General features: G+C 37.1%; 1 protein-coding gene across 5 annotated transcripts; it reads left to right on the top strand.

Moving 5' to 3' along the window:
• Positions 1–240: 240 nt before the first annotated feature.
• Positions 241–26,271, top strand: PTBP3 (polypyrimidine tract binding protein 3). 5 transcript variants are annotated; one of them, XM_009482588.2, is made up of 13 exons: positions 256–280; positions 3,222–3,391; positions 4,281–4,427; positions 9,825–9,989; positions 12,873–12,983; positions 15,918–16,092; positions 19,309–19,386; positions 20,038–20,177; positions 22,754–22,787; positions 23,426–23,518; positions 24,086–24,302; positions 25,352–25,429; positions 26,120–26,271. In XM_009482588.2, the coding sequence occupies exons 1-13, from the start codon at positions 256–258 to the stop codon at positions 26,250–26,252; spliced, it is 1,566 nt and encodes a 521-aa protein (XP_009480863.2). In that variant the 3' UTR covers positions 26,253–26,271. The 5 variants fall into 5 exon arrangements, with proteins under 5 accessions (XP_075582022.1, XP_009480863.2, XP_009480864.1 ...); XM_009482589.2 differs by having other exon boundaries at positions 256–291; positions 3,224–3,391; XM_075725907.1 differs by lacking the exon at positions 19,309–19,386 and having other exon boundaries at positions 241–280.
• The last annotated feature ends 1,227 nt before the right edge of the window (positions 26,272–27,498 follow it).

Genomic DNA, 27,498 nt, shown 5'->3' with positions numbered 1-27,498 from the left:
GAACTTGCTAACGTCTTGAGACAGAAGGAAAAGTTGTGTGGCTGGCATTTTTCTTCCTGAAAAATAAGTTCACAGCAATAGTGGATGATGTGTATAGAAAGGAGGTGTTACTGGGAAGAAACAATTACAACAGGAGTTGTGCTTTTATATCAAGCTCTTTCTCTGTAACAGCATTTACTAGTAATCTTGTCTTTTATTTTTTAGTGTGGACCTGACGAGCTGCTTTCTTCTGGTATCAGTACTAGGCCTTTTACCATGAGCAATTCTACTCCAGCTACAGGTATACATAAAAAAATATTTTTATCACAGTTCTTCAACAGTGTGTGTTTTCTCTGTAAATGTTCGGGGTTTTTTTATATCCTTTATTGTCATTGTGAGCAGCCCCACTAAGCGTGAACTGCAGTCTGACTCCAACAGTAGAGCCACTGGAGTCTATCCAATTCAATGACAGTATTGATGAGCTCCAAAACTGATCAGTTGAAATGGGCAAAAAAAATTGATTTTCTATAATCATGATTAAGCAAGTAGCCTTCTGTACAGATTTTCAAGTGCCTGCTCAATTTTCCTGTAGTTGTGCATTTGAAAGGAATTTGTTTTGAAGTATTTCAGCGCTGTCAGGATTACAGAGACAGATGAATATCCTGTATCAATTTCAGTTTGGTGGAACACAGGGCACATTATGTGGATTAGTGATAGAGTTAAGCTGATTCCTTGGGTGTTCTTGTTCCTGCTTTCTGTCCTACTTCCAGAACTTCTTGAGCAGCAGCACAGACAGTCCTGTGATTTTTTTTTCTTTTTTTTTTTTCCCCCAGATGTTTTCCTGCCAGTTCTTGTCCCCAGTCTCTCCATGGTTAGAGATGAATGGTAGTGTTTTTGTAAGGGAAGCAGTAGGATTTATTTTTTTTCCGTTGATCAGATGTTTTCTTGATCTGGTTCACTACATATCTGCACAGATTGTTCCTCAGCAGAATGATTTTTGGGAGATGGTGGGAAATTGGGTAGACAGATGGAGCGTAAGGAAACTGGTTCTATTTAAGCAGTGGGATGGCTCCATGTGAAACAACAGCCACATGTTTCTTCAAACATGTCAAACTAATACTGCCATCCAAAGCAATTTAGGCTCTGCCTAAATTCTCTGGTGTTGAGAAAGGTGCAGTAAGTGTATTTGGTTACCTGTAGTTTTAGATCAGACAGAAAGCTGGAAGTGAGAGAAAGCTGGGACTGCTTCCTTTAGATGTACTTTCAGCTTAGGTGGGCTTGAAGTATTAATGGCCCGTGGTTGCATAAGTTAACTTCAAGTAAAGTAAATTAACTAACTCATGACATAGACAATTGCCTGTCAGCAGTGGTTTCCAAGTAGTTGATTTTATAATGGGGCAAGGGACAGAGCAGATGACCTCTTGATAAGCATCTAAGACTTACTTGCTATACTTCTGATAGGGAATAAGGGGAAGGAAGATTCTGAGGAGCTAACTTGAAGATTTTTCTTTGACTTGCACATGTCAGATAGTTCAAACTTCTGCTAATTGATTCAGTGTGACATCCAGAGGCTTCTGCTTGGCTTGAAAAAGCATTAGCTTATAACTCAGTAATTTAATAGCTGAAATGTATTTCAAGCCTGTGTAGATGGTATTTTTGTGTGAAGAAACCAGCTGGCAAGGAATATAAATTTGTATTGTATTATATCAAGTGGCTTTTATTAATTACCAGTGCAACCACTGATCCTTCATAGTGATCTCCAGGGTGTCTAAATGATATTAAACTTTACAATAAGATAGACATGTTTGTCTCCTAATAAATCCAAAACCCTCTAATTCTTATTGATAACTCTGTACTTCATTTGGGTTTATATAATCTCTGTTGAGATGCATCCCTTTACCTAATACAACTGCTTCACCTGCAGTGTTTTTTTGTCTGGTGGATCATTTACCTAAAATATGTTTTGGGTTTCTTGATCTGAGGCTGCTCACTTGGAAAACACATTTGTACCAGTCATGAATCATGATTGTGACGAACTGCCATTTGTACCACGAGGCCCCAGACTTCACTTTGTTCATAAGGCTTCTCTTATCTTTGTCTGAAAGTATTTTTTGCTTTCACCCAATTGAGCGTAAAATTCAGAAGAGGTGATATTTTTTCCTAATCTTTTGTGATTATCCTTGGAAGGCTAAACGCAACACATGAGGTGTTATGGCTCTCTCTCTAGCTGGAGTGAAGCTGTTTGTGGCATGTAAGTAAAAAAGAATGCAGATTCTTCCTTTAACTTAAGTAGTATGCAGTTAGACTTCCAATACAATTTCCATCAAATACGCTGTCTTTCCTCTCAGTTTAGGATATGTTTTTTCACTATGTCTTATAAGCCTCTGTAGCTTGCTTTAGGAGAATCTCTTACTGGGATCTGCAGTTTGGCTAATGAATTTCATTTTTACTACTTTAAGTTATTACTCCAATGTGATAGCTTCTAGAACAATATGCCTGTTCCAGATGTGGTGTTCTGCTTACAAGTGCTCTCAAGGACTCCAAGTCATCCCCTTGAATTGTAACCATTGGTCACATACCTGTTACAGGATCCAAACAGGCATCTGTTAAAAAAAGCAAGCAGTTTGCCAGAGTGGAAGACTTCAGAATCTGTATGGATCTTATGCCTCACTGCTGTCTGTCCTTTTTTCAAAGACTTTTTAAAACTTACAATTGTGGGACAGCAGGCTTTCTTTAATAAAAGAAAAAAAAATTATTTGAGGTAGCAACTGAATCTAAGAAACATACCATGCAGGAAGATAAGTTAGTAATTAAAAAAATGAATGTATTACCTCCCAATTACTACTTGCCTCTCTTCTGTGTAATTAACATTTTGTAGATAGTAACATGTTGTAAATATGTTACATGAGCATTTGGGAAAAAGTTACAGGCCTCTCTCTCTGTAAAGTTTAAAAAAAAAAAAAACAAACCACCAAACAAAAAACCAAGAAAACAAACAAATAAACAAAAAACAAAGGAAAACACCACATGCTCCCATTGCAGTGGAGATTTGGAAGAGCTGCAGAGGTCATCTTAAACTGTTCTTTGGTTATATGTGAACTGTCCTGTCTTAGGATTCAAAGAGCTATAGATAAGTCAATGTCAGTAGTGCAACAGCAGTTTATCTCTTTTAGGTTTTGGTATATATACTGCAATAAGTTTGTCTTGTTTGCTTGTTCATCTCCCTCCCTAAAATATTTTAGATAATGGCAATGACAAGAAGAAATTTAAAGGAGACAGATCACCATGCTCCCCTTCACGTGTCCTTCATCTTCGTCAAATTCCAAGTGACGTTACTGAAGCAGAAGTCATTTCATTAGGCCTCCCTTTTGGCAAAGTAACTAACGTCTTGATGCTGAAAGGAAAAAGTCAGGTATGTAATTTTCAGTGTTTCAATTATGACAGCAAAGCTGAAGATCTGGTTGATGTTATGACCCTTTTGGTATTGGATTTGGCTGAAATGATGGCAACAATGTCTAAATATTTCATTGTTAGCTCAAGATTTTCATATTTTCAAACATGAAAGGATGCCTTCATATTTATTTTAAGTTTTTAATACCCTTTTGGATTAAATCATGAACTAGTAACTTGTTAATAATATTGCTTAACATTATATCCACCTTATATAAGAACATTTAGATGATAAAGAACTACATTGTCACTACTGATGTCAACATATGTCTTGAAATAACCTGCCTGATTAAGTAATTAACAGGGCATGTCCTTTTCTTAATGTGAAATGAATTGCTTTGGGTTTTTTTTAATCCTTTTAGATGTGATGGGGTAGTTCACATCATGAATAAACACTGAAATCCTAAAAATAATAGACATTCATTCAAAAATTGTCTAGAGCCCCGAGCTGGGTTAATATAATGCACGAACTGATAGATGTTTAGTATCCTCTTATACTTTTTCAATCAGTGTCTGTAAGTGCTACCTAAGTAATAGTGCTTGGATTCAGGAATCTAATAGCAGTGTGGTATTTTTAGCAGCATTTCTTCCCATATGTCATACTTATTCTACTTCTTCTTTAATGACTTACTGTATTTACAATGTAAAACCTTTTAAGAAAACCCACAAATCAACTAAAATATCCTCATAAACATGCACACACAAATGCATTTTAATGCTGAGCAAATCAGTACTGTACTTTCACATGATCTTTTTCTAGTGAGAGTGGAATTGGGAATAAATGGTGCCTTGATGCTTTGTTCTCTCTTGCAAACAAAACAACACCAAAAACCGCTATGTATTGGTTGCAGGCATTATTGGAAATGGCTTCTGAAGAAGCTGCTGTTACTATGGTGAACTACTATACTCCTATTACACCTCAGCTCCGCAGTAAGCCTGTTTATATTCAGTATTCCCATCACAGAGAACTTAAGACTGACAACCTGCCTAATCAGGCTGTAAGTATAATATTTCCATTTAAAATGATAGAATTGCATATGAGTTGTGTACTGGTTTTGGCTAGGATAGAGTTAATTTTCTTCATAGTCACTTGTGACACTTAATTTTCTTCATAGTCACTTGTGACACTTACATAGCAAGGCCTTTTATGCTTCTCACACTGCCTTGCCAGTGTGAAGCATAAGGAGTTGGGAAGAGACACAGCTGGGACAGCTGGCCCCAACTGACTAAAGGGATACTCCACACCACATGATGTCATGCTCAGCAGATAAAGCTGGGGGAAGAACGAGGAAGGTGGGAAGTTCAGAGTGATGGCGTTTGTCTTCCCAAGTAACTGTTACGCGTGATGAAGCCCTACTTTCCTGGAAATGGCTAAACGCCTACCGATGAGAAGTAGTAAAGGTATTCTTATTTTGCCTTGCTTACACACACAGCTTTTTGCTTTACCTGTTAAACTGTCTGTATCTCAACCTGCGAGTTTTCTCACTTCTATCCTTTTGATTCGTTCCCCCCACCCTGCTGGGTGGAAGTGACTGAGCAGCTGTGTGGGGCTTAGCTGCCTACCAGGGTTAAACCACAGCATTCGTACGTAAAGAGACTACTTTCCACTACGCCAATAGTCATATTCTGATAGATATTATTTCTGTCTCTTGTTATCTAGCTGTAACTTCTTTCAGACAGGGACTTCTCAATATCTGTAAAATTACTGTGGAGGAGCTCAAGCTCAAGAATGGTTCATCCTGATGGGCAGGAAATCAAGTGAAGGTGGCAGGAGGACTGCTTGGATGAACAAAGAGCTCCTGACTGAACTCAAACATAAAAAAGAGGCATAGAAAAAGTTGAATCATGAACAGGTGACCCAGGAGGAATATAGAGCATTATCTGAACATGCAGGGATGTGGTTAGGAAAGCCAAAGACCCCATGGAGTTGGCTCTAGCAAGGGATGTGAACAGCAACAAGAATGGCTCCTCAAACTCTATCAGCAGCAGAAGGAGGATTTAGGGAATATGTGGGCCTGCTGCTGAGTGGGGCAGGGGCCCTGGTGACAAAAAACATGGAAAAGGTTGAAGTACTGGATGCCTTTCCTTAGTCTTTAGTGGTAAGACTTGCCCTTGGGAATACCAAGCAACTGAGAACAGTGGGAAAGTCTTGATGAAGTAGAAGAGGATCTTGTTAGGGAACATTTAAACAAACTGGGTAAACAAGAGTTCATGGCCCTAATGAGATGGACTTATGAGGGCTGAGGGAGCTTGTTGATATTGCAAGACTACTCTTATAATGCTAGAAAGGTCATGGCAATTGTAGGAGATTCCTGAGGACTAGAAGAAAGGAAATCTCTCTCCTATCTTAAAGAAAGACAAGAAGGAGGATCCAGGGAACCACTGGCTGATCAGTCTTACCTCAGTCCCTGGCAACGTAATGGAGCAACTAATCCTGGAAACAATTTTCAAACTCTAAGGACAAGAAGGTGGTTGGGAAAAGTCTGCATGGGTTTTTGAAAAGGAAGTAATGCCTGACCAATGAGATAGCCTTCTATGGTGAGACGACTGTTTTGGTGGATGAGAGGAGAGCAATGGATGTTGCTTATCTTGACTTTGGTACAACTTTCAATGTTGTTTCAAATGACAATCCAGCAGACAAACTGATTAAATACTGTCTAGATAAGTAGACTGCAAAGTGACCTGAAAGGCCAAAATGGTTGTGACCATTGGTATGAAGTCCAGCTGGGGGCCAGTCGCTAGTCAAGTACCCTAGGGGTTGATACTGTGTCCAGTACTGTTTAACATCTTAATTAGTGTTGTGGATGATGCGATGGGGAACATCCTCAGCAAGTTTGCTGACAAGACAGAACTGGGAGCACTGGTTGACACCCCAGATGGTTATGCTGCCATTCAGAGGGACCTTGAAAAGCTGGAGAAATAGACTGACAGGAAAAACCTCATTAAGTTCAGCAAAGGGAAATGCCAACTCCTGCACCTGAGGAGGAGTAACCCTAGGTACCACTGTACTCTGGGGCCAACCAGCTGGAAAGCAGGTTGGCAGAGAAGGACCTGGGGGTCCTGGGGGTCCACACACGTGCCCCTGCAGCAAAGGTGGCCAGCAGCCTCCTGTGCTGCAGAAGGCAGGACGCTACTGGCAGATTGAGGGAGGTGACCTTCCCCTCTGCTCAACACTGATGAGACACATCTGGAATGCTGGGCTTCTCAGTACAGGAGAGACATGGACATAATGGAGCAAATCCAGCAAAAGGCCATGGAGATGGTTAAGGATTTGGAGCATCTGTCATACAAGGAGCGCCAGAGAGAGCTGAGAGTGTGACGAAGAGAAGGCTTGGGGGTATCTTACCAATGTCTGCAAATAGGTGGTGAGGGGGGAGTAAAGAAGGCAGAGACAGACTCTTTTCAGTGGTGCCCAGTGACAGGACAAGAGGCAATGGGCATAAATTCAAATACAGAAAAATCCACTTAAACTTAATAAAAACTTTTTTACTGTGAAAGTGGTCAAACATTGGAATGGGTTGCTCTGAGAGGTGGTGGAGTCTCCATCCTCAGATACGTTAAAAACCTGACTGGAAACAGTCCTAAGCACCCTGTGTAGGTGACCCTGCTATTATATTCTACACTAGAAAAACTTGCTTACAATATGTTTTGAAAGAAGTTTTGCCATTCCTAAGTTTTAACACTACGTAACAGCTCTCAATAGCTTCAGAATATGAAGAAAATATCACGTCTTTCTCCAGTAAATCTTTTCTCTGAATAATTAGTCCTGATTTTTTTTCCCATTACTGTGTCCATAATATAGTAGCAGGAATACCACAAAGACATACCACTTCAGTTTTATATATTTGTGTTTTCTTAAAGTTAATTGCTAATCATGGGTCTGTAGATGCTATCTGAAGAACACATGCAAGAGCAAAACCAGCTGATACATGATGAACCACTTCCTGCCCAAAAAGCAGCTCTTTTGAAGCTTTTTAAGTATCAGATACAGATGTTATTGTGAGGGGTCGTGTAACCTGCTTTTGTAAGATTTGTGTTGTTGGCTCTGTTCCAAGGCTTTGCCAAACTCAGGAATAGCAAATCATCGTGTTCAAGTTGTTAAAATTTATTCTTAATAGTGTTAACTTTTTTGATGATGATGGTTTATTCTAAGAAGAATCAAACAAAACGGATACTTTCACTGATAAAACATCAGTTTTATGTGTAACTTCATGCCAAACACCAGAATTAATTTCTTCCTTGTATTTTTGAAGTACTGAACATCGATTTCTTAAGAGTATGAATTGAACATTGCAGATGACTGATTTAAATCCTAATCTCTAAAGAAAGAAATACTCTTCGCACAACAAGATCAAAGTATGCGAACCATCATATTGTAGTTTAAATCCGTTTGGATTTTTGGATGAATTGCAATTGACCTGCCATTTAGATACATAAATTGTGTAATATGATGTGTCTATCATGGTTTTGTTTTCTGTAAGAATGTTGCAAGTAGTGACTGGGGCAAAAATCGGTGCTCATTTTTAATTTGTGCTGAGACAAAAGTCACTGAAATCTCACAAGCTTGTCAGTGTTATTTGTCTCTGTCCTGGTTTCAGCTGGGATAGAGTTAATTTTCTTCCTAGTAGCAGGCACAGTGCTGTGGTTTGGATTTAGGATGAGAAGGATGCTGATAACACACTGATGTTTTAGTTGTTGCTAAGTACTGCTTATGCTAGTCAAGGACTTTTCAGCTTCCCATGCTCTGCCAGGTGCACAAGAAACTGGGAGGGGGCACAGCCAGAATAGTTGATCCAAACTGACCAAAGGGCTATTCCATACCATGTGACATCATATGCAGTATAGAAACTGAGGGGGGTCGGCCAGGGAGCAGCGATCGCTGCTAGGGAACTGTCTGGGTATCGGTTGGTGGGTGGTGAGCAGTTGCATTGTGCATCACTTGCTTTGTATATTATAATTATTATCATTATTGTATTGTTGTTATTATCATTACCATTTTACTTTTATTTCAATTATCTCAACCCAGGAGTGTTTCTCACTCTTACTCCTCCGATTCTCTCCCCCATCCCATCGGGGTAGGGGGAGTGAGTGAGCGGCTGTGTGGTGCTTGGTTGCTGGCTGGGGCTAAACCACAACAGTCTCTTTGCTCATCTGAGATTGCTGGATTGGCTTGTTATCTGCAATACCAAATAAATAAAATAAGAAGATTTTTTTTAAGGATGTGGTATATGTAACAGCCTCTGGAACACTGTACTGATATTTGCAAACAAGACTCCTTGTGTCCGTTTCTCAGAGTATTTTCAACTCGGTGCATGACACTTGCATTCTCCTTCTATAAAAACAACATTGTATACTTTAAAAAAAATTTTTTGCCCTTATGACTCTTACATTTGAGTTTTATTTAAATTTAAGTGGCTCTAGCAGAGCAGCTGAACACTACATTAGTGACTTAGTGTCTAGGCTCAGGCCTGAAGTGGAGATTATTTCGCAGGGTTACATGTTTCTGAAACTGGGAAACATCTTTACCGTGTGCCATGTTTAGTCCATCTTCTAAGGAAATAGTATTACTGAGACATGACTTCAAGTCACAACACTACATTTGGAAAGCAACATCTCTTCATAGTGCTCTCAGAGGTATTCCAAAGACCTTTTTGAGGAAAGCCCATCAAAAACAAATGTAGAGACTTCCAAAGTCCCAGTGAGGCAGTTTGAGGAGTAGGATTTGAAGGTATTTTTTGTGGTTGATAGCTTGGCTCAGAAAAAAAGAGCAGGGTATGCAACTTTTAAGATTATCCCCAGCAAAACTTAGTTCCTGAAGAGAATAAAATCCTAATAAAGCAGAGCAAATAGGTTTTGGTGCTGTCATGGTTTAACCCCAGCTAGCAACTTAAACACCACACAGCTGCTTGCTCATCCCACCCTGGTGGGATGGGAGAGAGAATCAGAAGAGTAAAAGGGAGAAAACTCTCAGGCTGTGTGGTGCTTAGTTGCCAGCTGGGGTTAAACCACAACAGGTGCACCGCTGGTTGTTAGTCTCTATTATTATAATGTCATCATATTGATTTGCTGGAAAACCTCTAGAATGACAAAAGCTTACTAAATCAAAGCAAAATTGTGTCTGTATGGCATTACAAAGTAGTAACAGTTTTAACTAAAAAAGAAATCACAATTCTGTGAAAGTGTGATCTGACTTCTTTTAGGGGAGGGGGAATGGAAGGTATGATTACCTATTAACATGGGATTTGAATCTATAATCAGATAAAGGGAATACATTTTTAAAAAGTCACGTTTTAAATGCATTTTACATGCTTTTCTTTGTATGAGAACTTAATTTAGACATGAATAATTTGTATGTGTGTAAGATAATTGTGGTCTCTGCTGTGTCATGATTTCAGAGATCCCAAACTGCATTGCAAGCTGTGAATGCTGTGCAGTCTGGAAGCGTGGCTGTCACAAGTGCTCGTGCTGATGAACGTGGGCTCCTTCCAGGTCAAGGTTCTGTTCTTCGAATCATTGTTGAAAATCTTTTCTACCCTGTCACTTTAGACGTGCTATATCAGGTAATGAGGAATGCTAAAAAAATATAGTTAAAATCTGTTCCAATGTTGCTATTGTAAATCCATTAACTTCTTTTTTTCGACTTTCTTTTTGCTTTTTTTTGGGCTTTCTTTTTGCTTTTTTTTTTTTTAAAGTACCTGTGGAGCCTTAATCATTTGAATGAGGACTGTCACATTAAAATGATTTGTTGCAGTTTAGGGGTCTAAGCTTGAATCAGTTTTGCACAAAAATAATCAAAGTGAACAGAGCTTTGGTACTCAGCTTTTCATGTTGTCTTTCATTTCTTTTAGTTCCTTGGTTTCTGTGGAAGCAGCAACAGACTTAAGGTGTTATTTCTAATTTATGCCCACATGATGAGCGAGTGAAATACTGCTGGTTATAAACTTGTGGACCAATATTTTAGCATTCTTTGTACTGAGTAGCTTCTGTAGTTTGGATTATATTTTAGGGGTTTATATTCACTTTTATAATTTGAGGCAAGTTGATGTAATATATAAGTATAGTTACTTGGACAAATATTTTTGATTGTTCATCAACTGTTAGAGTGCCATTTACTTTAACGAGCTCTGAAAGCCTGGAATAGTGGTGGGCTATAGCTATGAAAGACATTACCGTAATTCCTGCTAGGGGTTGTGCTATGCTGTTGAGAACTATAAGTTTAAACCCAATAACTTTACGAGACTATTTTTTTTGTGCCTGAAGGATTTGTCAATACCTTTTTCAGATATTGCAAAGGGTTTCATACTTGAAGCTTTTGTAATTACTAGTAAATTCATGCAATAAAAAACATGCCACAAATATGAGTTTCTTGAATTGATGTGATTTAAAATAATTGCAATATTTTTACAAGAACCTACAGTGCTGGAAGAAGATTTTTGCTGCTTTGCTAGCATCTCAAACAATAGTTGATTGTTACCCACACTTTATTTTTCCTCTTACCTCTTAATATTTCCTCTTTTTCTGTATCTCCCCCCTCCTAAATACTGATTAACTAGTATAGTAGTTGTCACGTTGATGTAGCAATTTGCTTGATCTAAACTTTTGGTTGTATCTTTGAGTATTGTTCACTCATTATTGAGCTCATGCAAATACTGTGTCAACTGTTTAGGATTATAAGTGCACTCAGAATAACCTGAGAACAAACTTCTGTGGTTATGGGAGTTGTACTACTTTAATAGTGCAACAGCAATTCCTGAATCTAATCTTGTGTGGGTTTTTTGTTTGGTGGTTTGTTTTTTACTAAGCAGGCAGTAGAAGAGGAGATTCATGCTAATTTACTTTAATTTGAGTAATGTTTACTTCACTACAGCAGAACTATATTTTCAGTCTGTCAGTTGTCCAATGACCCTCGCGCAACTGCTTTTGCAATACGTCTAGAAAATTAAGCAACATTTGAAAAGCTTGTTTGGAGTTCTTAACAGGGGACAATCTCCTGTAATTAAAGCGGTACTTTGTGCCTGATAGCACATAATGTAACATTACTTTGTAAGTGTGGTAAGGTTAATGGAAATGAAAATTGTCACTGATAAGTATAGCATCATATGGAACACTAGTAGGCAAGCTGTCATCCAAAACTTTGATTCTATTTTGTAAGTTATAGCTGTTTGTCAAGAAACTAACCTTTTTTTTAAACACAATTCACCTTAAAAATATTTATTATAAGAAATGGACTATTCATTGTTATCTTTTTGCAGAAACAAAAATTATACATACAGTGGGTTTTAGGTTTAAAACCAAACAGGAATACATTGAATTTCATTATCTTAAAAAAGGTCTATTTGGTCTTGTGGCTAAACATGGAAAAGCATATGTTCAGAAGCTGTATTTAAGCCTTTCTTAAGGGGAAGTACTTTGTGAACAGGAACTCGATGGCTAATTTTAAGTTGCTGTGAAAAAGGTTTCTGTTCTGTCTCCTACCACAAAACGATGACTGCAGCATAAAAATCTTGTGTCTGAGAGATTGAAAGGACAGTGTGTCTTGTATCAATGATCTAGAATTTGATAGCCTGGCAAGAGATGCTTGTCTTTATCTCTGGCCTTTCTTTCCATTCCAGGCTTGATACTTGTCTTGGGGCTTCTGCTTTCCTGACTTTGCATTGATTCTAACAGTGCTCTAAAACTGTTAGTACTTCCCAAACTCACCTTTCCTCTTCCACGTTAATTTGGACATAGTTTTTCTGCACTTGCGTGATAGCTATACTTTTGTCCTCATTCTTTGTGGCTTTGTTTTTGTATAAACACCCTTATGGAGTGCACACTCTCATTTTTAGTATATATGATTAATTTCAGACTTTTAAAATTTGTCTGCAATGCTTGCATTTGCAATAAATCAAATACCATTCAATTGTAAATTAGAGGGGTAGGTCCCAAACTAGGTCTTTGTCTTGCTTTTTTCCTTCTTTGTCTTCTAGTTTGGACAGTGGGTCTGTGTAGTTAATTTGTAGGCATATCAGCTATTTAGGATGTATTTTTGGTCACCAAATTTGCAGAATTTTTTGAAGTACAGAATATAAAGGTGGATACCTTGAAAGGCAGTTTTTGAAAGTCAAGTGACTTGTGAAAGTCCATTTCTCAAACATCAGCTTTGATTATCCACAGTTTCTCTGTAGACACTGGACAAATGCCTCTTTGGGCTGGCCTTCCCTGCTCTTAGTTGAACAGTCATTGCTAAAACTTGAGGGAAATTTTATCCTTCTTCCCCATCTTTTGTAGCCTCTTTTTAATTTTTTTTTTTACCTGAAACAAAATTCTGAGTTCACTCAATTTCTGTTCAGCTCTCACAAAAGAAATAATTTTCAGAAATTTATATGAAGTATTAATATGCTAGTTTTTAGTGTGCATGTATTATTCATTGTTTTTGAAAGTCCATGTGTTTTCCTTCTCAGATTTTTTCTAAATTTGGATCTGTCTTGAGGATTATCACCTTCACTAAGAACAATCAGTTCCAAGCTTTGCTCCAGTATGCTGATCCAGCATATGCATATCATGCCAAAATGGTAAGTGTAGTGCATTCAGCTTGATTTTTTTTGTTTGTTGGTTTTTTTGTTTGTATGTTTTGTTTTTCCCCAGGTAAATGAGTAACATTAGGGATAGCTTGATCATTAACTTTATGAATTCGCATCATTCTAACACTCTTGTTGCACATGAATAACTTTGACATCCCTCATTAGTTAAGAGGATAACACTCTAACATCAACTGCAAACATGAATGTATAGCACACACCCCAAGACCTGCATGAGTCTACCAAAACAAAAATCGGAGCTGTCAGTAATGATGAGTAATGAGGTAACTGTAGCTGACCAAAAAGTCTTTTGCCTTTCAAACTAAGTGGAACATTTTCAGTGAGGTTCAGTACTAAGAGTAGTGTAATTGAATGCCCAGAGATTAGGTGAATGTTACATGTTTTGTTTGAATTTCAGTGAGAAATTTACAGTAATCAATGTTTGCACCTTAAAACTTCTTAATTTCAAACAAGCTGTACCCTGATTTTTAAAATGCACATTCTCAGTAATGAAGAAAAGCTCACCTACTTTAGGTACATTTTCTGTGGCAGGTTAACCTTGGCTGGCTGCCAGACACCAACCAAGCTGTGCTCACTCCCCTTCCTCAGCAGGACAGGTGGAGAAAGTAAGATGAAAAACCTTGTGGGCTGAGATAAGGACAGGGAGATTGCTCACCAATTACCATCACAGGCATAAAAGATTCAACTTAGGGAAGATTGATTTAATTTGTTGACAATTAAAAATAGAGTAGGATAGTGAGGAACAAAAACAAAAGTAAAAACACCTTTGCCACACTCCTACTCCTTCTCAGGCTCAACTTCACTCCCAAGCCTTCTGCCTCCTTGCCCTGAGTGGCACAGGGGGATGGGGAATGAATGAGGCTTGCGGTCAGTCCGTTACACTTTGTCTCTGCTGCTCCTTTCTCCTCACACTCTTCTCCAGCTCCAGCGTGGGTCCTCCCCAGGCTGCAGGTGGATGTCTGCTCCATGGTGGACCTCCATGGGCTGCAGGGGGACAGCCTGCCTCACCATGAACTTCTCCAGGGGACTATCTGCTACGGTGCCTGGACCACTTTCTCATCCCCCTCCTTCTCTGACCTTGGTGGCTGCAGGGTTGTTTCTCTCACATTTTTCTCACTCCTCTGTCTCCCAGCTGTTGCACGGTGTTTTTCACCCTTTCTTAAACATGTTATCGCAGAGGCGCCACCAGTGTTCTGACGGGCTCTGCTTTGGGCAGCAGTGAATCTGTTTTGGAGCCGGCTGGAACTCACTCTGTCCAGCATGGGGCAGCCCCTGGTCTGCTTTCCCTCTCCCACTCAATAAATTTTTTTTTTCAAAACAACTTTTAGAATTTGTTTCTTTTTAATAGGTAAATATTTTAATTTCTAGAAAATATTGTTAATTTCCTCAGTGGGGAGTAGTTTGATAATTAAATATTAAGAGCTGAGACCTCAAAGATTTTTGCAGAAGGGACAGCAGTGTTACAAATCATCATGTTATAATACTTGGAACCATGAAGTAAAAAATAGAGACAGAAAATAAAATAGTTCACTCACTAAGCCTGAGACACTTTGTATTTCTCTTTAATCTGTGTGGTACTGGAATATTAGTAAATAAATAAAATCAATTTGAAAGTTCCAATAGAGGGTATATAGAAGAATAGATCCTGCTAATTATTAAGTAGTATTCAGCGTTGTGTTTTTTCAAAAAATTATTGAAAGACTAGAGTGAATGGAGCTTTCACCCTACTTTTGTTATTGAAGTTGACTTTATTCTCAGCTTCAAAATTAAAGGCACAGAATATTTATCTATTGCTACTTGTGCTTTAGTCCGGTAAATAAATTCACTATGTTTTAGAGGTTAAGTATATATTGGAAATTACTAAAGGTGGTTGGGATTATAGCCTGTTTGTTAGCAATAGCATCTTTCCTTAAAGAACAGTATTAATAATAAATCATATCTTATTAAAGATTTCACAGAAATTATAATTGCAGTCTAGAACATATTAAATAATTATAAAAACCCAGTATCTTTTGAATGTTTTTTCCCCCCTCATGATTCTTTTATGACTGGTATAGGCAGAAGATACTACTTCAGTGATCTTTCTGAGCATAGCTGCAAAAAGATGGATTTTACAGAATCGTTTAGGTTGGAAAAGACCCTTAAGATCGAGTCCAACCGTTAGCCTAGCACTGCCAAGTCCACCGCTAAGCCATGTCCCTAAGCACCACATCTACACGTCTTTTAAATACCTTCAGGGATGGGGACCCAACCACTTCCCTGGGCAGCCTGTTCCAATGCTTGACAACCCTTTCTATGAGGAAATTTTCCCTAATATCAGATCTAAACCTCCCCTGGTGCAACTTGAAGCCGTTTCCTCTTGTCCTAACACTTGTTACTTGGGAGAAGAGACCAACACCCACCTCACTACAACCTCCTTTCAGGCAGTTGTAGAGAGCGATAAGGTCTCCCCTCAGCCTCCTCTTCTCCAGGCTAAACAACCCCAGTTCCCTCAGCCACTCCTCAAAAGACCTGTGCTCCAGACCCTTCACCTGTTTATGTACGAGACAGTTCCGTACAATAAAAATCTTCAAATTAGTATTGCTACTAGCATCTGATATCGTGTGTTGAGTGGGAGACAAGTAAGATTAGAAGCACAGCTAGAAAGACAAGTCATGCTTAAAACTGTTTTGTCCATTGGCACAAGGCAACATAATACTTACTAATTAGTGGACTACACTAGTATCCTACACAGGATGTTTAGGTAAGGGTAGTGGCCGTATAATTGTCTACTTGGTGTTTAAAAGCAGCACCTTAAAAACAGAACATGAATTCCTGTTTGGATAGAATTGCAGAAAATACCATAAACTTTCAGTGTTGGCTGCCATTATGTGTTTTTTCTCTGAAAATATAATTATTTTTCTTCAGGCTCTGGATGGCCAAAGTATCTATACTGGATCCTGCACTCTCCGTATTGATTTCTCCAAGTTAACTAGCCTTAAGGTAAAGTACAACAATGACAAAAGTAGAGATTTCACGCGCATTGACCTTCCTTCTGGTGATGTCCAGCCGCCTGTGGAGCCATGCGTAGCTGCTGCCTTTGGTAAGAAACCTTTGGTTTTAGTGATAAATACACAATAAGATTATTATGCTTTTTATGTTGCATTTATGCTCTGGCTTTGAAATAGGTTCATAGGAGGGTACATTTTGCATACATTTCTGTTTGTTAGGTCCAGTAAAGTTTGTATGGAAAGCAGAAAGTCCTACTCAAAATAAACTAGTATCTGAAACTATAACATGAGGAATGCTCTTGGGCAAATTCAAAGTGTTGTCAAAAAGCTACATTTGTAAAACGCTGTGAAATGATACCATTGGTACAGGTAGTATAATAAATATTGTATGTCAGAATGGTCAATGGCAGTCATCCAAAATAGGCATTGATTTCCTAAAGCTGCTTGAAAATACGTGTTTTAAGGGTGTTAGCTCTTATTTGTTGATAGTTTAGGATAACTGCCTGCTGTAACAAACAACTCCATAAGAAAGTTGAAGTGCTGCACTTACTTATGTATGTTTTGTAGTCACCTTCTAAAAGATAAAATTTTAGAAATTTTCTTGAATTTTAGAAGTCAATTCCATGGCATAGAGGATGCAGTGTCTGCTTGAAGCCACACTGGAGAAGCCTTTTCGGCATAAACAGCTCATGCATGCTCATTTAATCAACTTTGGTAATAATGCAAATCATCAGATAGATTAATCTGATGACCTGGTGGAAGTGCTTACAATGCAATTTGAGCAACTTTAGCTATTTTTCTTTCTAACAACCACCATTAGCAGTAATACGCAGCTAAGAACTGTCTCAGCTGTTGAAGATGTATCGAAGTACTATCCAGTTGGTTAGAATAGTAGCAAGGGCCAGGGAAGAATTCTCTTTTTTCCTTTAGTTTTCTGTGGTAGCTAGGGCAGATACTGGGTGTGGTTTTGTTTTTTGGATAGCTGGCTTTGGTAGCTTAGATAAGAGTAAGAAAGTGAGTTGCGCTGCTTACTTTCTTGATGGTTTTTGCTGGTCCCCTTAAAGACAGGCATTCGATCTTTACGTAATGTACAACCATCTTTATAATTCTTTTGAGGATTTGCCATACAGTATCATGGAAACATGCTGTTATGGATCTGATATGTTCTGATTAATTAGATTTACACAATTGGAAATGTCAATGAAAGGGGAAAGTACAATTAGAGTAAATTAAGGACAAACTTGCTTGTAGGGCAGAGATAACATTGTATGCATGCTTTTGGAAGGTAACACATGAATGCTTCTACATTTCCTTCCTCCTCACTCTTCCAAGCTTGTCATTGCTAGCAATCTCATTTTGAGTTTGAACATTTACTGTAATAGTAAGATCAGCAGAGGTGCTGGTGTAAAGAAGAGTCTGACATCTGTATCAAAATCTGTTTGTAGTGCAGTCACAGTGAAGCAGCTCCATAAATATTTTTCTTTTAAAAAAAAAACAGCTGTAGACTGGGAGAAGCATGCTTCTAGCCTTTCTGTCAGTGGTAACAACATATGTATGTTGCCATAGGCATGTTCTGATTGTCCTCAGTTGTGTGGCATAAGGAAAAGATGTTGGGAGTCATGTCAGCGCTTATGCTTCCTATGTTACTATTAGTGGATGCAGTTTTGATGGAGAATTATAAGATAAAGCAGGTAACTATCAGAATAATACATCAATTTTTTCTGTAAACTTGAAGTTATCTTAATAGCAAAACTGAACTGCTCTTGAAACTTGGGGTTTTTTCTCCTTTTTTTTCTTTTTTCTTTTGTTTTGCTTTTGGTGGAAAAGATACTGCACTATAAAGCAGATTTTGTGAATGTTTTGAATTTAAAGAGTTCCCTCACCCAGTGAGCATAAGCAGAGATACATGAATTAGCTTGCTTTGAAAGCTAGCAGCTAGCCATGAAGCAAATTATTTTACACATAAAAAAATGGAACAAAGAATTCCAGATCTTTCTGCATTAGCTCTGTTTGACAATTTTTACATGCCTGATTTTGGTATCAGTGTGCAACATGCAGGTCTCATTTGCCAGAATAAAAGCACTTTATCTATTTCTTCATTAATGTTTCCATTACCATTCTTGGATTGTGAATAAGTGATTAATACTTGCATTGCCAGAACTTGTCACTATAATGCACCAGTGTGTGTATTTCAAGAACACAATGACTTGCTTTTGTGTGACAAATGTATTCAGTTGTTTATATGAAAGACACTTTGTTGCTGCAGATAAGAGGAGGTGTAATGTGATGAGTATTCATGAATACTTAATCTGTGGTGTCTGTTTCATTTGTTGTTTTTGTAATTCATAACAGATACTTGTTATGGTACTGTATCATCCCTGTCAAGTATCACTTAGTGAATGTAGCTATTTTAGTCAATGGTGGAGGTTTGAGCAGTAAAACAGACATACTGCTAGGTTTGCAGGTTGTATTTGCTGATTATACGTGTCCCATTTAAAAAAAATCTAGTGTGCTAGCATATGAAAGAATCCACAACTCAGGCTTGTATCTAACTGCCTCTTAGAACACAAGTTTGTATGCTACCCCGGTAGTGTTTAACTACACATACTAATGTGAAAATCACTGAACTATCTTTGAGGCTGGGGCTCCCCATATGTTGATATTCCAAATCTGTTTAAAACTTGTGATTGCCAGGAGAACCATAAGAAACACAGGTTATTTATGAAGTAACACAAGCTGGGAAAGTATATCTCCTTAAAAAGCAGAATACATATAGTTTATGCATCTCAATAGCTAGTAAAATTCAGAACCTCAGATGCATTGTATTTGTTTGTATTGTTTAGCCCATAGTGGTTTCAGAAGTATCTAGGAAATTGTGGTATTTCATCATTGCAAAATGTCTTTGAGTGTATTTACTTCCAGAAAATTTCTAGAATATATTTCCATTGTGTGAATAAAAACTGTTGAACAGCACACCACAGGTATCTTAACTTTTAACGGATACTAATCTATGCTGTGCTTTCCTATTCAAAATTGTCTAAATTACATTTTGCCCTGACTTCATTTTAGAGAGGGACATTGAGGCTGATCAGAATATTTGCCTTCAAAAGTGCCTGAAAATTGTCTTTGTAAAATGTAGAATCTTGGATTTCAATGAGAGTGTTTAACCCAAATGTTTTATAAAAGATGTAAGCACAGACTGAAGTCAAAATAGCAACACTGGAAGCTGATTCTCATTGCGGAAATCCCTTCTGTTTTCCAAAAAAAAATTAAAATCTGTTTTAATTAGATGTGTCTGCTCTCTCTAGGCACCCAAAATATGATCTTCCCATCATATGCAGGGGCTGCTGGGTTTGCCCCAGCCATGGGTTTTACTCAAGGTGCTGGTAAGTTTCTATTTTCTAAAAATGTGGTGTTTGTATTTGGGGCTAGTGGTCTATCTGAATGCACCTATGCTCAGAGCAAATTGTTTTCACATATAGCAGTCAGAACACAATGTTCATTTGAGTCATTCTGATTCTCATATTATTCAGTAAAATTACTTTCTGTAATAAAAAACATATGCTGATGTAGTTTGTCATTTAATAAGTAAAGAAATTAAATGCCATGATAAAGATTACCTGCAAGAGAAGAAACTCTAAGCATCTGTTTTTCTAAGAATCGTAAGGCTTCAGTGACATTCAAAACTAAAGCAGGAAGTCTCCCCTTTTCTGGCTATAAAATGAAAAATAAATAGTCTTCTAGACTCAACAATCTTTTCCTTTCTAGCACAGGGTAATCTTCTGTGCTAAATGAATTCTGTTCTTTCTTGAGGTGCAATTTATGTCCCCTTTTTTTTGGGTCTGTTGGTGTAGCTGAATATTTCTTCATCTCTGGAGGGGAGGTGCTTCCTGCTTTATTGGTCAGATACTAGGAACAACTAAATTCCTTAAACGCATTCTTTTTATTCAATATTGATGTTTTTGTGAAATGTAACCTGCTTCTGAAATGTCTTTTCCACTTTGAGATGTCAAGTGGTACTATAAATACCCTTCCAGGTCTTCCAGTTCCGTCTGTTCCTGGAGCGCTTGGTTGTCTCGCAGTCACCACATCTCCGTTGTCTGGACATGTGGCTGCTCCCAGTGTTACTGGTGTTCCAGGAAACTCTGTTTTACTAGTCAGGAACCTCAACCCTGAAGTAAGTTTGATTGGTGGAACTGATGCAAGTATCAACTTGTACCAACTGCTGGAATCCTTCTTGCAAATTGACATTAGCTGAAGGAATAAGAGAGGAAATCTCTATGTAAAAAACAGGACAGCTCTATTGTTTAAGATAGTTTACAATATCGATGAGGTTTAAAAACTCCAGTCAGCAGTGAAAAGCTTCCCAACAAAATTTACTTTAGGGAACCGATGTTAGCAGTGTAGCTGGTAATTAGAGAAAAGTCTATGGTCAGATGTGAGAAATGTTTGAAGAAGTAAACAACAGATATTGTGACTAAATTTACTAGTATCTCTGTTAATATGACTCCTCTGGGTGCTACTTTATCATTAGAGAAGCTAAAGAATTTTTCATTTGTTACAAAACATGAGGAGTTAGAGATACAGGAAGGAAGAGAAAAGGAGATAAAAGCATACCAAATCAAGTAGCTTTCAAAACATTCATAGGATCTTTCTAGTTCTGCAACTTTTCCCAGGTTGGAGAGGAAGAACACAGGTGCACTTTGCTGTTCATCACTGTAAATCCATTTTTAGAAGTTAATAAATACACATGTTAACTTTTCATAGTACCGCACAGACTTTTTTGTATGTTGGGAGTAAAATTGCCAAGGATAACTTGGATAGTTCTTTTTATAGTGGAAATGGCATAGACTGTTCTATAAGCTTACTCCTGTTACTCAAACATTACACATTGATCTGTGCTTTATTAAAAGCAATGTACATCTTTTAAAAAAAGAAACAAAAATCAAGCTTTACCAAGGCCATGACTTAAAACAGAATTCTACTTGACTGTTGATAAGCAGTTCTACTGCAGCAATGTAAAATTCATGTTTTAGACACTCATTAGATTCACTTAACCATAAAACTGATAAAATTAGGAGTTACTGGCAAAATGGAAGTTATCTTCATATTACCAAGGTTTAAAAATCTGTTGACCAGTTCCTTTAATCTTTAAGTAATTGCTGTGTTGCTGGTTTTGTGCTAGTAGGTGAATTCCACAGTAAGCATCAAAAGAAACAGATGCAGATTAGGACTGTAAGACAAGTCAATTTTTCTTTGATTTGTTGTATATCTTATAAGTTAATTTCTGATGATTGCTGTGGATATGCTTTCTGCAGCTGGTTATTCAAGATGATTCTATAAGTCTTAAAAGAGTGTGTTTTTTTTAAGAATATGTATATGTGAAGCATAGGTCAAAGCTATTTCTAGGACACTGCTGCTTTACTTAACACTAATCATATCCAAGAAGTTGTCATGTAGAACTTTGTGCTGCAATGCATGATACAACATAAATGCATTAAATGATGCTCAACTTCTTAAAAGGTAAAAAATAAGAATGTACAACATTTATTGTTGGAAATATAAATTGTTGTAAATACGTTTCTTGGCAACTGTGTAACACTTGTCCTTCAGTAGTGGTTGTCTAGGCCCTGTCACTTCTTTTTCTGTGTATAGACAATCTGGTTGACCTTATTTCAATTTATATTTCTCCCCTGTTGCAGGGTTTCAGTGTGCATTTGAACATTCCGTCATGACTTTTGAATTAGCTGGTTTTGTCTTCCAAACCCCATTTTTTAGTAGAAATACTGCAGTGTCTCATTTGGTTAAGGAATATCTTTAAATAAACTCTGTGCTGAATAAAATATTTGGGTCGGAAGGATACACTTAGGCTTCAGTATCTTCTGGTTTTAAGTAATTTTTTTTTTTTAAGTAATTTAGATATGTTTGGTACACATTTCAAATGTTGTGAGTTGAGAAGGAATAGGGCTAGAGAGTGTGAGCAGTGCTCCTGATACCCAGGTACTTTTAGTACTTGTTGCTGGCAAAATCTTTGCCTCAGCTGAGTAAAATCTGGCTGCATTAGGGTGTAAATTATCTTCTTTGGTGCTTGAGGAGCTTGGTACACAAGGATTTAATTAAAAATCACTGAAGAAAAATTATTTCTTTCAATATTTAGCTTTATGTTCACAGCTGCTAATCAACCACAACTTAAATACCACTTTCTATATGCTTCATATATAAACAGTTAAATAGTATATGTATCACTTTAGTATGTCATGGTCACATACAGAGATGGGGACAAAATTGAAGACAAAGCAAACACATTTTGCAGCAACTGATTTTAGTTTTGTAGGTGTTGTTTGCTGTTTGGAAAATACAAAGGAGTTCTTGAATGCTCTTTTCTATTTCTAGTTTAGCAAACAGCTTTCATTTTTCAGGGAATAAACTGCTAGCTTGGAAAGAATAAGTTCAAATAATTAAGCCGCTTAATATATTAATAACTTCTTCGGCATGACAGGCTGAGTCTTGAGTGATGAAAATGCATGAGCTGAAGTGTTAGCTTGTTTAAATATTTTACATGTGCATAGCAAATACATATTAACAAGGATGCTATACACTGTAGTTATTGCAGGGAACAGCTTTTGGAGAGACAGGTTTATGTGTTAGTGTGCAGTATCTCTTCCATTCTTTTTGTTTACCATGCACTTATGGAATAGATTTCTTTATTTGCATGGCTTTAAAAATAATATACTCATTTTATCATTTAAACAGGCCATCACACCACATGGACTTTTCATCCTGTTTGGTAAGATATGTCAAATATACCTTGAGAAACTACAGGGCTAGCATTCTTTTTATTTATCTGACACATGCTGGTTAATGCAAGCTCCATTGTTCTGTCCTTGTCCAGAGAATGCACAAGAGAATGTGCTGGTTTTAAAATCATGGTAATTTGAGTCAGTAGTTGTAGGCCACAGGTACCAAAAAGGCAAAATGGTTACAGTGTCAGAAGAATTTCAGTGTGTGGTCTGATTTGTTTGCTGCAAAGAATGGGAAAGCAAAGTAAGATGAAAAAACAAAGTCTGTGTCAGAGGAAATGGCTTACGGAATTGGCACATATGTTAGTTGCAGAGGATAATGTTTGTTGGCGTAGTAATATTTTAATATGCCTCTGTTAAGAGGACTTCAACACTGTTGCACCTTTTAAAAGCTGAACATAAGCATGCAGTTTTATGACTAAGATCCTGTTCTTTTCCCCCTGATTTCTGAGCCTCAGAAAATAATACACAAACTTTAAAGCTCTCCTTCATACTAATATTCTAACCAACCTGTTCAATGAGGTGATTATTCTTTGTAACACTAATGTTCGTCAAAAGGAACAGATTTACCGTTGTGCTGTTTGTAGTAATGCTGTGGACAAATTTCCTTTCTGGATTTCCACAGGTGTGTACGGTGATGTGCATCGCGTGAAGATCATGTTTAAGAAAAAAGAAAATGCTTTGGTTCAGATGGCAGATGCAGCCCAGGCTCAGTTAGGTACTGATTTTTAAGGCACAGTTATGTTTTGAACTAGCATGAGTGTGATATAAATGAGTAATTTGCCATCCGTCAGTGACAAGCATAAACATATTAAATCCATCATTGGGATGCTTTACTACGTACAAACTTTTCCTTGTGTATGTTGATAATGATCTGTTTGCTTTCATGTAAAGAAATTATTTCCCTATAGTGGTTTAAAAAAAAATCCTGTGAATCTCAATCTAGTAAATGTTAGAATTAAAACATACAATTTTCCTGTAGTTTATCTTATTAATACATCATACGATTTTACTCTAGTTTATCCTATATCTAGCTATTTAAGAATAATCAACTGCTCTTTATTGAAATGCTGTTATGCATTTTTGTTGCATTTAGACTGGAGGCTATATCACATCCTTATTTTAAATATAATGATATGACGTAGCCCACCTGGTAGACATGGAAGTTGCAGTTTAAATTTAGAATGTGAAGTCTGACATTAAATAGAAGCCAATATCAGTATTCAAAGAATCCTTTGTCTTCCCTTCCCTTCATTCCTGTTCAAATTATATTTCCACTGGTTAGCTATCAGCCACTTGAATGGACAGAGGCTTTATGGAAGGGTCCTCCGTGCTACTTTTTCAAAACATCAGACAGTTCAGCTTCCTCGTGAGGGACAAGAGGACCAAGGTCTGACGAAGGACTATAGCAATAGCCCTTTACATCGTTTTAAGAAGCCTGGTTCTAAGAATTTCCAAAATATCTTTCCTCCATCTGCCACCCTGCATCTCTCCAACATCCCGTGAGTATCTACATGTGTGATCTTCTTGGAAAGATGATGGGTTTTAGGTTATGTTCTTAAGTTACAAAGTCTGACATAAGCTTTAAATTTCCTTGGCCTTTTACATTTTCCTGACAATTTGGATCATTCTGCTGTGTAAAAAACAGTAAGTGAATCCTTTAACTGCTACTTTTTTATTGTTAGCAAAGAGGATAACTGATAGGATGCTCGTCTTTATGAGTTTTAATACAGTTTACATTTTCTTGAGAATATGCTTTTGTTTTTCACTTAAGTCCTGTGTTACAAATTTTTGCAAAGATTAAAGACATGGGTTTTGAGATAATGTACTGGAGTTACGTTACATCAGATTCATCATTGGCATTGTTATTTAATGTAGATACAGTTTTTAATAGTTCTAACACTTTTTAAAGAACAGTTTGTACAGAATTCAGACCTCTTACATAGAGGGGAAGTTGTTTTACAAAAAAAGTATTAAGCAGCGTGTTCTTTAAAACTAAAACAACCTTTTTTCCTATCTAGAATGTTGTCAACGATGTGTGGAGAGACAGCCAAACATAAGTTTTTACAGGATTCTTTTGTTCAGCAGCTGTGCAGGGAGAGAAAAGGGAATAGTATGGCATTTTGTCCAAATAAGGAAAAAAACACATAAGACATTTAGAAAATGGCTTTATGAGTAAAATAGAAAACTTTCAAAATTGAAAATTTGTGAAGCACACTAGCAGTAATTACAAGATGAAAGTATTTCTAAAGGTACCAGTTAAGATCCTAAGTGATTTTTATGCAATCTGAATGTAACTGAGGGAGGAATGGGGGAGGATGAAAAGCAGTAGAGTGTATCTGAAATATTTTTGTAGCACATTGTGGTGCTAAATCTTAGTGTCAAAGCCAAGATGCTTGGGATAAATTGTTGACATGGCTTGAGTTGGTGGAGATAGTTTTGGCTGTTCAATTTTAATTTAGAAGCCAGAATTGAGATTTTATTACTGTTACAGAACTCTGTGCTCTTTTACAAGTTGAGGGGGTTTTGTTTGTTTGCTTTTTTTAAATAGGCATTCTGTTACCGTTGATGATCTGAAGAACCTTTTTGCAAGTACTGGATCTACTGTGAAAGCCTTCAGATTCTTCCAGTAAGTTCTTTTGTAAAAATTATGAGCAAGCTTTCATCGAGGAAGATGGCTAATTGCTTTTTTTGGAAATTCCATGTGTGTATAACTATAGGCAAAATTCCATGTGCATGTATCTATAGGCAAAAGCTGTGCAGCTATGACAATTTTTATGATAATTCTAATCTTAAAATTTTAAATGGGATGCTGTGTTAGCATAATTAAATGGAAATTATTCAGCCTTTTGGCAAATTCGTATGTGTTCAAAGTAAGATAAATTTAGGGAAAGTAAACACTTCTTTAAAAAGAAATACAAGCTGTGTATATGTAGAATGTCATGTAAAAGATGACAATGAATTTGCTCTAACATTCATTAAGGTTGCTTGGCAGCATTCTTTTAGCATGATCATACCTGCTAGAATAATGCCATATATATGGACAACACAAGTGTTTCTTAGAGGTCTTCAAGCCTTGTTTCCACCCTGTTTTTTGAAGTGCAGTGTAATGGAAGAATGGCATGGCTGTTAGCCGCTGAGCTGCAAATTTTGTATAGTTTTATTATCTCCTCATTTTAGCAGGTACATAACTAGTTCTGATTCTTTGCTGTACAAGTGTTCAGTGTGTTTGATGTGTCTGAAAAAATACTTGCGTCATTTTTCTGTGTCGGCTAGTACAATTCAGTTAGGATTAATAATGGTTTTTATTGTACTTCAGGAAAAATTGCAAAATGGCTCTTATCCAGCTGGGCTCTGTGGAAGAAGCAGTTCACGCTCTCATTGAGCTTCACAATCATGACCTTGGAGAAAACCATCACCTCCGAGTTTCCTTTTCAAAATCTACAATCTGACTTTTCTGTGAACTCTCATTTTAAGATGGTGTCACTGTTTTACTAAAATCTTCAAATAGAGACTGTGCCCAGCTCTGTCTCTTAAAAGAAAAAGCTTGTTCATACACAAAGAATTAAATGATCTTTTCTGATTTTTATCTGCCAGTATGGGATCAAAGTTTAATATTCATCCATAGAAAGATTGTTCTGTGAAATTGCTTTAGCAACAATATTTATCATCAAGTTTCCTACTTAAAAATTCATTTTGAGAACATCCTTTTAGCTTTTGTTCCAAATTAGCCTTACAAAACACTTTTGAGTGCTTCTACAGTATACCAAACAAAGAGTATTTCTAACAAAATCTACTCTACACAGATTAAACACTAATTTGAATGTGAAACAGTGCTTGGGTTTCTTGAAGAAAAGCCAGCATTGACTGTGACTGTCCTCTAAATAGTATTTATATTACCAGGGTGTGTGTTCATACTCTGGCAAATCTTTACAAATAACATTTTTTAAAAACAAAAAGTCTGTGCTGTTCATATGGGTTAAATTATTACAGAAAAGGCAGTGCCTTCTCTCTGTGGAGTAAAAGATACTTGACAAGTTTCTTCAAGATGTGGTGTCAGAGACGTAGCTTGACTTAACCACAGAATGGAAGTTCGAGATCTTATTTTTGCTATGAAGTGATGTTGTGTAATAGTACTTTGGAGAAAATAAGACAAGAAAATAGTCCTGATTTCGAAGAATTTTTTACATTTCTTTAAAATAAAATGTTTACAATCTTCTGGAAAATATTCAGGTCTATGAAGGTTTGACAAATTTTTAGGAAGTTATTTTTGTTAAGGTCATCTTTGGGGGAAGAAAAATTAAACCTCAAGGTTTTTGTACCACTATAATGTCTAATACTTAAATTACTGTGTATGTCCTTAATTTTTCATTATGTGCCTTACGATGCGCTTATGGTACAATAGATTAGAGTGTTGTCTGAAGTATCTTGAACAATACATGGTGGGCTTTGTGAAAAATCTCTTCTTGGTCTTTTTGGAAATCTTTTCCTTGCTACTTCAGAACATTTTTTTTTTTTCATTAAGCAATACTCTGAATTCTAGTGTCTTGTGCTTTGGTATAGAGATCAGGTAGAGGTGGGAATGAGGTTTAACTCATTGCATAATGATGTAGGGATTCTTCGAATTTACCTGGTTGCAGTTTTCCAATACCAGTACTCAGCTGAAAAAAATTTCACACCCAGAAAAATGCACTAACC

This window comes from Pelecanus crispus, chromosome Z (genome assembly GCF_030463565.1).
Source record: "Pelecanus crispus isolate bPelCri1 chromosome Z, bPelCri1.pri, whole genome shotgun sequence".
Classification (NCBI taxonomy): domain Eukaryota; kingdom Metazoa; phylum Chordata; class Aves; order Pelecaniformes; family Pelecanidae; genus Pelecanus; species Pelecanus crispus.
This window is presented reverse-complemented; position numbering and strand designations above follow the sequence as displayed.

What these genes read in the sequence shown, in the direction of transcription:
- PTBP3 (XM_009482589.2), top strand. Translation starts at nt 256, where the DNA reads ATGAGCAATTCTACTCCAGCTACAGGTATACATAAA. An exon ending in ACAACCTGCCTAATCAGGCT is followed by an intron (nt 4,428 to 9,824) that starts GTAAGTATAATA and finishes TCATGATTTCAG; the next exon opens with AGATCCCAAACTGCATTGCA. An exon ending in TCAGGAACCTCAACCCTGAA is followed by an intron (nt 20,178 to 22,753) that starts GTAAGTTTGATT and finishes TCATTTAAACAG; the next exon opens with GCCATCACACCACATGGACT.